Here is an 11,475-nt window from a genome sequence, read left to right as displayed (position 1 = left end):
ATAGGATAACATTGAGAGACAAGCATGCAAAAGGAAAGTCTATATATAAGTTACACCTTATAAAGCATTGGCTCGAAACAAAGTGTCGATATGTGGGTTGTGGATCCAACTAGCTAACAAACATTATTGACATTTTGAGTCAACTTTACGCTACATGAGAATATAGATAACATTATATGATAGCTTAAGAAAGATATTTTTTATGTTTAATATTAAACATTTATAATATAATCTAATGATCAATATGCATCACCAATTTTAGACTGACCTTGGTGATACGATTCATTAATATTCAACCTTTGCCACTTTAATTGGTAAGAAGAGGCAGAAGGTAAATTAGAGTTAAAAATAAGATAACATTGATAGATAGACATGCAAAAGAAAAAGTCTGAATATAACTTACTCAAGTTTATAAAGCATTGGTTTGAAAGAAAGGGACCAAGATCAAGCCCTACTCAAGTCTGACACACGCAACAACTGTATTCTTATTCTTAAGTATATACATTTTGTTGTGTCCTTTACCAAGCACCTAGAATCAGTTGCAAGAATCTCAACTTTCATTGTCAGGTCAAGAATCTTTCCAACAAGTTCCCAAAGAAAAAGCTTGTTTTAGCCCATCCTCGGGTTTCAGCTGGTGCTTTGACATAGCCAGGTACCCTCTTTACATTAACCATCATTATCTGTCCAATTTCCTTGTGTAGTGCTTCAATGATCTTCATGTCCACTGGGTTCCCAGATGCATCTCTCACGTAGAACACATTCAAGCCTTTCTCCCCTACAGTTGACACACCTGCCCTACTAACTCTCAAGCCATTCTCTCTTAGAATCCTTGTTACCTCAGACAGCAACCCCACTCTGTCCTTTGCACACAGCTCAAGACTCACACCCTGTGTCCATAATCCACATAATCAATGCTAACAGAATCATGATGATGATAATAATTGTATGCATACAATGTCAAATATGGATAGTGACATTTGCCACATAATTAATTGTATGTTGTTCCAGCATATGGCTGATAGTGACATACCTTTGTCACATAAACTCAATTTGCATACAATCAAACAAAGCAAAACAAACTTTCCCTTTATTTTTTTTTTATTTTTATTTTTGGTTCATTCGAAAAATTATTACATAGTCTGGGACCTATGGTCCTTACCAATCTTCATGCAGTAACATATAACTAAGATTTTCAATTTACTAAAAAGAATTAATTAGAAAAACTCAGTTATATGTCACCTAGAGTTTGATTAGGACCATGAATAATATTTACCATGTAATAATTCCTCGAGTTAGAGACTTAGAGGGATGTGGATGAGATGATATTACGTGAAGCATATAGGTTCTTAAGCTCTAATGCTCTATTGAAGACAAAAGACCATCACTGTCACCGATTCATTAGGTGGATATGATGGTCACATACAATCTGAGTGGACTTAGCCCCATATATCTGTCGTACCATTCGCAACAATACAAGTAGATAGCTGCAGGTGCAAAATGTATTAATTGGGTTAAACTCATAAGACTTTCTGATACAGAGAAAGAAAGAGGGAAAGAAAGAAAGAAATGAGCAAAAAAGAATTAATAGTAGTAGAGCAGTGACTTAGAAGAGGGATCAAGAGAAAATAATTAACTCACTAATTAAAATAAAGAGTATTGGAAAACAACCACATGAAATCAAAGGACTTACTAAGTTGAGAACTAAAAGTTCATCCCTGTCTTCTTTTGGTATGAGTTAAAGAAGCATATAAAAATCAAATTTTAACGGTGTATTACCTCGCTAACTCTTCTTTGTATAGCAGCTTCAATGCATTTGATGACCCTTTCTTTCTCTCCTTCAGTATCAAGCGTGCATCCATCCATGTGCCGGATAAAGTACTCCTAACATTGCCACACCAACACTTTATTAGTCCACAATATTTCTCAATTTTGTCTTTCTATTTCTAATTTTATCAAGAGTAAATAGTCTATGCAGAATAGTGTGAATAGTTTTATAGTGTCATCCAATCACGAGTTGTTATCTATAATAAGTTTATTGAATTTTACAATGGTAACCTTAAAATTCATATATACCTTGATATATCTAATTAGTTTAATTTACACTGATAGAACATAAAATTAAACACTTCTTGATTACTTCCTTGTATGAATTATTTTAAATTTGCAGTTGCTCATAATAGTACAAACTATTACTACATTTATACCCTTAAGATTTGAGTCATGTACATCAATTCAGAAAACCAAAAATGAGAATTGTATTTATGCATATGTGATAGGTAAATCAAAGTACAGAATGGATTATTGTTCATAAATGATGTGTACCTGAGATGCATATTGCCCTTCGGATGAGATTGTAGCATGGAAAACAACATATTCCATGTCAGTGAGAGTGCAAACAATGTCAAACATCAATTTTGCTCGATCCTTGCATCTCACACTAACCACTGAGTAACCTTTTTCCACAATACGTTCTATTCTGATTTTTGGCCTAAAAGAAGGAGGACAATCAACATCTGTGGTTGTTAATCCAACACTCTCATAATCCCTATCAGCAAACAGCATTTGGTGGAGCCTACGATCCATGTGGGTGAAACCCATTGTGAAACTGGTCCTAGCCACTTTCTCATCATCCTCACACCCGCGTAGGATGTGGTTAAGCTGCTCCTCCATAATAGACAATCTTTTTGAGTCATCCATGGCTTGGTTTGTAGCATCATTGACATAAAGGACACAAGCAATTCTCCTGTTATGAGTCCAAACTTCAGCTGCGATAACATTGAATTGGAGGCTGGCAAGGACTGCTGATATCTCAGACAAAAGACCAGGGCGGTCTCTACCGATGAGCTCAATAGCTGTGTGATCACCAATTGAGTGCACTCCAACCCTTTTGCCTTGCCAACAATTCACCCCTTCTGTGCTCTGGCCTTTTGGTCCTAGAGTCTGTTGTAATGTTAACAACTAACTCTCAGCATTTGATGTGTGTTAATCTACTTATGTCTCCTATGTCTCTCCAAGGGTGCAATTCTGCTATATGCAGTTATGGACATGGAAGGGTAGGTAACTTCTAGCATGAACATGGTCATTTCTCAAGGTTTATGAGTTATAGGCAATATCACTAGGGGATTTCCTAGAGTGTGTGGAAGTTCCTGAGTGAGTGCAGAATTTTTCTCTTACTATGGAAGTGCCTTGAAGACTCAAAAATGAAATAGGGTACAGATCATATCTGGTTTTGAATATGGTGTGAACCAAGTATTTGGCTTATACCACTATTCATGCGTTTTGAAAGAACAAAATAAGAATTGGCAATCATGTATGGTTTCTTCCTAAGACATATAAGCTTATTGTTAAAACAATGCTTCAATTAAGTAACTCTTAAATGTGTTGTGCTATTTCCATCTATTACGTACATCAATAATTTGAATCGTTTTACTTGGTTGTTAAATTGCTATCACATTATATCTCAATCTTACTATAAGAATATATCAGATATAGAGGAAAAGATGAGTACCTTTTCAATGAAGTCAATCGTTTTGCTGTCTGTTATCTTCTTTCCTTGCTGATCCGTGACATGAAATACTGTTTATTCCATTAGGTAAACGTGTTAAATTCGTATCATTTTTATTTACAAGACAATATTTTAGTAAACATGTCCATAAGAACTATAAGTGTGCTGTTTTCTGTCAAGTACTTAGTATACTACAGAGAGAAATACTTCATGGACATTTTCATACATAGTCAAGAGAAAACAAAATATAGAACATCTTGATAACAACCAGTGTTCTCTATATTACCAGCTTCTAATTAGGCTAACAACAAGCAAGGACAAGACAAATCTGTGTAGTCAATGCATTACCGATTCAATTTTCAATCACGAACATACCATCCATAAACCATCCACCATCAGAAGATATGTAAGCTTTGGTAATTATGAAGTCAAGATCTGTCAGGATTTGTACCACTTCCAGCAGAATTCCAGGTTTGTTAATACTATCAAACTGCAGTTTATTTTTTGAAATAAAGAAATAAAAAGGACTCATTAGATATTGCATAAACTTATCTCCATATTAATGATTCTTTCAAGAACTATGGAAAAAAATGATCTGCTGATGATAGCCGCCACTTGGGATAGACTACTGTTTTGCATAACTTAATCTTTTAGCAATTGACTTAATGGGGTTTTAACAGAATTTCTATGTATTCAATAAGTTTTTCAATTGAGTTTTCTGTTTAAACATTCAAAGTAGATCAAGGAAGAAAATACTTCTTAACATGAGTTTCTAATCAAAGGCAATCAAGAAAGTGGTATCACTTGTGGGTGGGATGAGAATGATCTTCTTGTTAAATGAAATTTGGCTAATGTTTTTGATTAAGCTCAGAGAATTGAATGAGGGACAACAAAGTCTCATTTGGCACATAAGAATTAAGAATAATGTAAAATTCAATGTACGTAGTTTGAAAAAAATAGGGCAATGGGTGGGTTAATAAAGTAACTTTAAAAATCCACATGGGCTTGGTAGGTTTCCTAAGATGCTGAGCTGCCAAAGAGGCCATGATAAATATCATTATAATAATTAATCATTTTGAGAAATTATACCTTGATCAGTGTACAATCATGGCAACTATCATTGTCCACAGAGACCCTGCGAAGTGGAAACAAAGTTACCATCAAAGAGTCACTTCTTCTGGGTAATAGAAATTCCACCACTAACCCCAATTTCACAGGGAGTTTTAACTTGACTCGAGAGAGGATTAAATTGATGACATCTTCCTTATATAACGCATGACTAGTTAAGTTAGGAATTACTGAAGGTTTTAATTTTATGTTGTTCTGTTTTTTTTTTTTTTCCTTTTTATTAAGATTGTATTAAAGCAATTGAGCATCACAGGAAAATCCAAAAGAGGCCTAAATTTCCACAAATGCCAAGAGAATCTACATAATTTGCATACCATTGGAAACAAAAGGAAAAGAAAAGAAAACCAAAGTTGTAATTCAAGGGAAGATAACAGTGAACCTTGGAGGGTTGATCCTGTTGCTGAAGTTCTCATACTCCGGATCAAAATATGGCCAACAAACTTTTGCCATTCAATCAGCTTCCCCAGTCAACACCTGGCCTCGTTTTCCCTTTTAACAAAGTTGAAAATTCTAGTCAGAGGAGGAAACAGAACCGTTACTTTCTTCAGAAGATTCCAATTTGCATTATACAATATAATACTTATAACCAGATAGTGCAAAACAGGTCACAAGTAACTAATGAAACCATACAGCAAAGAAATCAATCAAATGAATTGTGCAGTTCCTATGAAAGACCCCATCATGAGTGCTATATGTTGTGGTACATAGTAGTTCTATGAACTATGAAGTGCATATCCACAATATGCCATATATATATATATATATATATATATATATATATATATATATACCTGCAATTTTTCACAATTTTAAAAATCATAGCACAATTTAAATAATATTTTAAAACCATGATGTCATCAGTGGGGGGTGATAAAGCTCTACTTAATGCAATGCTCTAGGCACACATTCTTCCAAGCATGTGTAAAAGAATCCTCGTGCTTCATTTCCTGACCTTTGAACATGACTTTAGGAATAATCACATGTTAAGCACTGAACGTTCATTGTCCAGTAGATTATGAAATGCAAGAGAGAGAGAGAGAGAGAAGAATAAAGAAGATGACAAGAGAATCATGGCATCAGTAAAAGGAGACATTTTCGGTGCAAAACCTGGATCGGTGCATTGAAGAATCCAGAGTAGTGTATATTAATGCCATAGTGGAAATATGAAATGCTATTACCTTTTCCTTTCTTTTGAGCACGCAATAAAGCATTTTACTTTACAAATAGAGTAACAAAACTTACAATTATTTGGGTTGGATCACAGAAAGCAAGATGGTTCCTCTGGTTGAGAGTTGTTCGTGCAACTTTTTCTGAGTTCCAAGGCCTGCATAGTGATTATTTTCTGAATATTATGCGATATATCGATTTCTTTGTTGCTAGAATCACCTTCAAGCTACCATCTTTCATGTGCTGGGTTGACAATATATATGGTGGGATCACACATCCTTAATATAAATTTTGGCACTTACTTTAATATACATATTTTTCTTAATAAGAAAACAGGATATCTATAGTTTTATATGCTGTTATTTAATCATAAATCAATATTTATAATAAATTTATTAATTTTTATAATAACTACCTTAAAAGTTATATTAATAAAAATTTGATTTGTTGACACTTGATAGAATAAATGCTTTTACATGTTATTAAACTATTTTTGAATTTTATTAATTTATCTTTTAAATTGAAGATTTTTTATGATATATATATATATATATATATGAAAAAATAGTTTATGCATTCACGGTATAATGTAATTTTATATTATCTTTTCAATCACAAGTCGTCAGGTATGATAAATTTATTTATTTTTATAATAATTATTCTAAAAGTTGTACTAACGATAATTTTTTATTGATTATGATTAAACTCTATATTTCTCTCTTTTTCTTTCTCTCTCTAGATAAGCATATTTTATAAATAAAGTAATCTTATACTCCCTTTGCTTCATATTATATGACATTTATAAGGTTTGAACACTTTTTTAATATATAATTTATCTTTCTAATTAGTTATTATCTGATAAAAACTACTCTCACTAAGGGTATTTAATGAAAAAATATTTAATACTTCATTGGTTTTTGAAAAATGATAACTAATTTGGAATATATTTTTTTTTTGCTAAAACATCATATAAAGTGGAACATAGGAAGTATAAAATTAATGAGAAAGTGACTAATAGAAAAGGTTAAGAAGATGGAGAGGTGACTTTTTTTAAGGTTAATTATCATGACATTGAGAATTGAATATCAATAATTTTATTAATGATTAAATTTTATTGAAAAATTTGTGTGACCACCTCTGGTGTGATATCATTTTTCAATCACATTATTTTATCATTAACTTTGCTTAATTGGTAATTTTTACTAAAGAACTTTTTAAAGGGATCCGCTCAGGCATGTTGGTAGATGAAGAGGCCACTTTAGTCAACAGTTTCAGTTTTCATATTCTTTTTTTTCTTTTACAATGAGTGTCTCCCAATGAACATAGGATCACCTCCGTGGCATTGAAGGAAAAGAATAACAGATCCTCTCAACTAAGTTTACTCCATTCATGACAAGATTTCAGAATTGAATTCTTAATCTATTATTTAATTAAGAGTCGAGAATTCTTACACGTCAACCTGAGTTGGTAGCACGTTCATTTTTATGGTACATAATAATGTAATTTCTACGTCCAATCCATGTAGAGGCAGTTCCAAACACGCCATCAAGCAAATATAAAGTTCCACGTGGTGATCAGACATTCTTAGACTTTACAAGCCCATGCATATCATACCCAAATGAATGACAATGAAGCTTCGATCGCCACGAATTTGTAACTCGTAACATTGCAGCAAGCACAATGGAATCTTAGAAGTCCGACCAAAATGACTTGAAAGTGACATAAATATATCTGATTCCAACTTTAATAGAAATACTTATTTTGTTTCCCTTTATTTGTGAATTTAACATCACAGAAGGTACATCCGTGCCAAGTTGCCATCACCGTATCATCCTCAATTATATATTCCATAATATAGAAAGATCTTAAAGTTACCACCGCTCAATCCGATGACTTAATTACTAACACCCTTTTCTGTAAGTTTCTTAAAAATATTCCTTTATAATGATTTTGTATACATGCAGACACATGGCATATCTTATATCTACTAAGATTTTCATCGTAGTTTTATATGAAATTGAGAAAAATCCATGTGTATTCGTGGTTAAGTAAATTATTTTTTTCTCTGTCTGCTTATTATTAGGCCAGGTGGCAACGTACTCGCACGAATACTCATAATTTAAATTTAAATTTAATTAAATATTCCTAATTATATATATATATATATATAATAAGTTATTTTAATTTATTTTTTTAGTATAAAATATCTATGTTGCATGGAAATAGTTATGGGTACAAGATACTAGATTTTTCAAAAGTCTAGGATATGGATACATTAATATAAATTGTTAAAAAATAAATATTTTAAAAAATAATTGTATATTAATATAACTAAATTATATACATGATATAAAACACAAAAAAAAAAACAAAATTATATCAAAAAATGAGATTAAATTCTTCAACTTGAAAAAAATCTTATAATGAATCTTTAAAAATCAATATTATAACACCTAGACATGACTATGATATCACACTTTAACTGTTTTAATCTTATTATTTTATTATCTATGTGAAAAAAATCATCTCTAAATTTTGTTTATCTAGTAACTTAAAGAATATCAACGCCTTCAAATGGATTTTATTAGTCTCCACACCTATATTTTACATTTTTCTTTTAACCTCATTATAACTCTTACATTTTCGATAAGAGACATAGATTTGTATATACAAAAAATAAATCTTCAGCTCACATTGAGCCTATTTAAGCTATTATTGTAGTACGAGTCATATATATGTACACAAGCAATACCTAAATCACATGTATTTGTTTTGGTACAGCCCAATATCATATGTATAATGTACTCAACTTTTTGTTTTTAAGAAAATTTTTATTGTTCATACGTACCCATGAATACCCAAACGCATAGTGAGTACAAATACGTAGCTTACACATATACAATATGACTATTGGAGTATGTGTAAGACAATATGACTTCAAAGATAATTATATGTTTAAAATTATTTATTTTTATTATAAATATTTGTTTCAAAGTCATTTTTTGAATTTTTTTATTTTTTATACTTATTTTTAAACAATTATAATTTTAAAATATCCATGAAGACTCAAAGACACATGTGAATATGCATAAACATGTAAATACTAGCTCACTTAATGAATACCTATGAGGGTAAGGGACAAATTTTCATTTGGTATAGGGTGAGTGACGAAAAATTAGTATGCGATGGTATATATATAGATACAATTTTTCACAATTTAAATATTTGTGCATATGTAATTAAGTAACTATTTACTTATGTTTTAAATAACATCATGATCCTTAAAAAAACATCGTACATGTTAAAATAAAAGTAGAGTAATGAAATATCAACTATTTTTTGAATTATATAATTTTTTTTTTGAATTGATCTAATATAAGGGATGTCATATTACAAATAATTTAAAACTAATAATTGAAAAATAACTATACTTATCAAAAAAATGTTTTTTTTCTACATAATAAAAATAAATTCGTATTAAACATTTTATATCATATTATAATTTTGATATTAAAAAAATAAAAGTCACTGATTATATTATTTTTTATTGGACTGATTTTTTTATTAGTCAATGTTAGTTACTAGTTTATTAATTTTAGTTTGTAGAAGGAATTTGTAGCCACGGTCCTTTCTTTCCTCTTCTTCTTTTAACTAACATGTCAATTTTATAATTTTCTTGAAGATTGCATTAACATTTGTTCAACCTTTAATTATGAGTTAGATATTTTTCTTTATCGATCCACAAATGTTAGTTAAATTTTGATTGGTGGAGAGAATTTGAGCTCACGATCTCTTCTTCTTTTTTCTTTATCATTAAGTCAACCTTATATATAACCCCCGTATAAGAAGCCTCCATGGGACCAAAAATAAAATGTTGAAGCCACATCTACGAAATCATAGAGAAAGTTGGCCACATAAATGAACACTGTTTTCTAAATGAATTTTTAGGTAGGGTGCCAATGATATGTTTAGACATTGATAAGAAAGATTCACATAGAGAATCATTGTATAAGTCTAAACTTCAATTAGTTTCATTCAGTTATAACTACTCATCAATTATTTCCTAAACATCAAGAGATTCTTTAAAAAGGATTTCCTACAAAGCCAGGAAAATAGTGTATGGGAATTCAAACCTATATCTTTAGGAAATGTAAGAGTTGGTATTAGACCTTTAACCACTTGTATTAATCCGAATATGACTTTTAAGGGTTAAGTAATGTATTCCTTCAATTCAAAAGACAATAAATAGAACTCCTATATTATATTTAATTTGAATTGATTTGCAAGATAATAACTATTGTCAGAAAATTCGCGTGAGAGAACCCAAACAGCATGATTCAACATTCAACAATCACAGATTCACAAAGAAGTTTCAGAGTAAAAGTACATACCTGTTATCCCGAAAATCAAACTTCCAGCAAAGATTCCAATTCCAACACAAAATTAAATGGCTCTCAATTTCTCACATCCACCACAGCGCAACGCAGAGTGATACGGATTCTGAGATATCTATCTATATAAATTAGAAAGAGAGAAATGAGAAAAAACAGACAACAGTGCACTTTTGGAGAAACCTTCGTGTTTCTGTTCTGGTAGTGATTTTTGAACTACACAAATGGCAGTATATATCAGCAAAGCAAAAGCGTTCGCGTAGCCAAGAGCAGGGGAACCCGTTATCTGTATATATATATATATATATATATATATATATATATATATATATATATATATATATATATATTCTTTGTAATTTATTTATAATAAAAGTTTTTGGAATTAATTTTTTTTAATCCTTGTCATTGAAAATTGCTAACATTGTTAATGGTTACTAACATCAGCAAATGACAACTTCACCAAGTATCACGTTAACAAAATGTTGTCATAAGTGTCATATGAATAAAAAAAATGCCATATATCATGGGACTAAAAGAAATAAAACCTAATTAAAAACAAAATTATATAATTTATATGGAGTGAACAAAAATCTAATTTATAAAACTAAAAATAAAAGAAATATAATTCATAGTGATGAGAATCCAAAAACTGTCCAAATACAAAAATCTATGACCAGGAGTAGGACCAAACAGACAGTAGATACCCTCCAACAAATGGTAGCAGACACATTTAACAAGGTCTAAGTGGAGAAGGATGAAGGCTCAAAGGCAGAGGTACTACCAAGATTATTAATTGTTGTTGAAGATCTAAACTAATTTTAAGATCCATGTCAAATATGTTCTTTTTTTATAATTTTTTTTGTTTTAATTTTGGTCCAAACTGTTTTGAAGGCCCATGTCTATTTCTATTTTTTCGTTCAAATACATTATATGTTTTAATTTTTCAAATTTTAGGGTTTAGTAGGCCATTGAATTTCTCATATTTGTTTGTTTGACTATTGAACGAATTGCTCAATTGTCTATTAAGTTTGGACCAATGGAATTGATTGAGTGAAGAACAGTCTATTATCCTAGACAAATTTTGAAAAGATAGCATTATAAAATAAAAAGTTGCAGAAAGTTTGAAAAAAGAAAGAAAGAAAGAAAGCAAGTGGGTGTTTGATCTTTGAACGCAGATTTGAGGCAGTTAGAGGCATTTTTTGGAAAAATTCACAAACCCAATTCCCTTTGGCCTATGGATTCTCCTCTAAATTCTGAGCGTTTTGACATAAAATGGGCCTC

General features: G+C 30.8%; 1 protein-coding gene across 4 annotated transcripts; it reads right to left on the bottom strand.

The window, feature by feature from the left end:
- Window positions 1–367: 367 nt before the first annotated feature.
- LOC114383421 (ACT domain-containing protein ACR3-like) lies at window positions 368–10,350 on the bottom strand. 4 transcript variants are annotated; one of them, XM_028343100.1, is made up of 9 exons: window positions 10,192–10,350; window positions 5,876–5,957; window positions 5,013–5,122; window positions 4,595–4,640; window positions 3,881–3,995; window positions 3,509–3,576; window positions 2,323–2,940; window positions 1,777–1,881; window positions 368–887 (listed from the first exon to the last, which is right to left on the bottom strand). In XM_028343100.1, exons 3-9 carry the CDS (start codon window positions 5,081–5,083, stop codon window positions 564–566), a joined length of 1,347 nt encoding a protein of 448 aa, XP_028198901.1. In that variant the 5' UTR covers window positions 5,084–5,122; window positions 5,876–5,957; window positions 10,192–10,350; the 3' UTR covers window positions 368–563. The 4 variants fall into 4 exon arrangements, with proteins under 4 accessions (XP_028198901.1, XP_028198900.1, XP_028198899.1 ...); XM_028343101.1 differs by lacking the exons at window positions 5,876–5,957; window positions 10,192–10,350 and adding exons at window positions 1,460–1,484; window positions 5,264–5,364 and having other exon boundaries at window positions 722–887; XM_028343099.1 differs by lacking the exon at window positions 10,192–10,350 and having other exon boundaries at window positions 5,876–6,027.
- Between the last annotated feature and the right edge of the window lie 1,125 nt (window positions 10,351–11,475).

Source organism: Glycine soja, chromosome 14 (genome assembly GCF_004193775.1).
Source record: "Glycine soja cultivar W05 chromosome 14, ASM419377v2, whole genome shotgun sequence".
Taxonomy (NCBI): domain Eukaryota; kingdom Viridiplantae; phylum Streptophyta; class Magnoliopsida; order Fabales; family Fabaceae; genus Glycine; species Glycine soja.
This window is presented reverse-complemented; position numbering and strand designations above follow the sequence as displayed.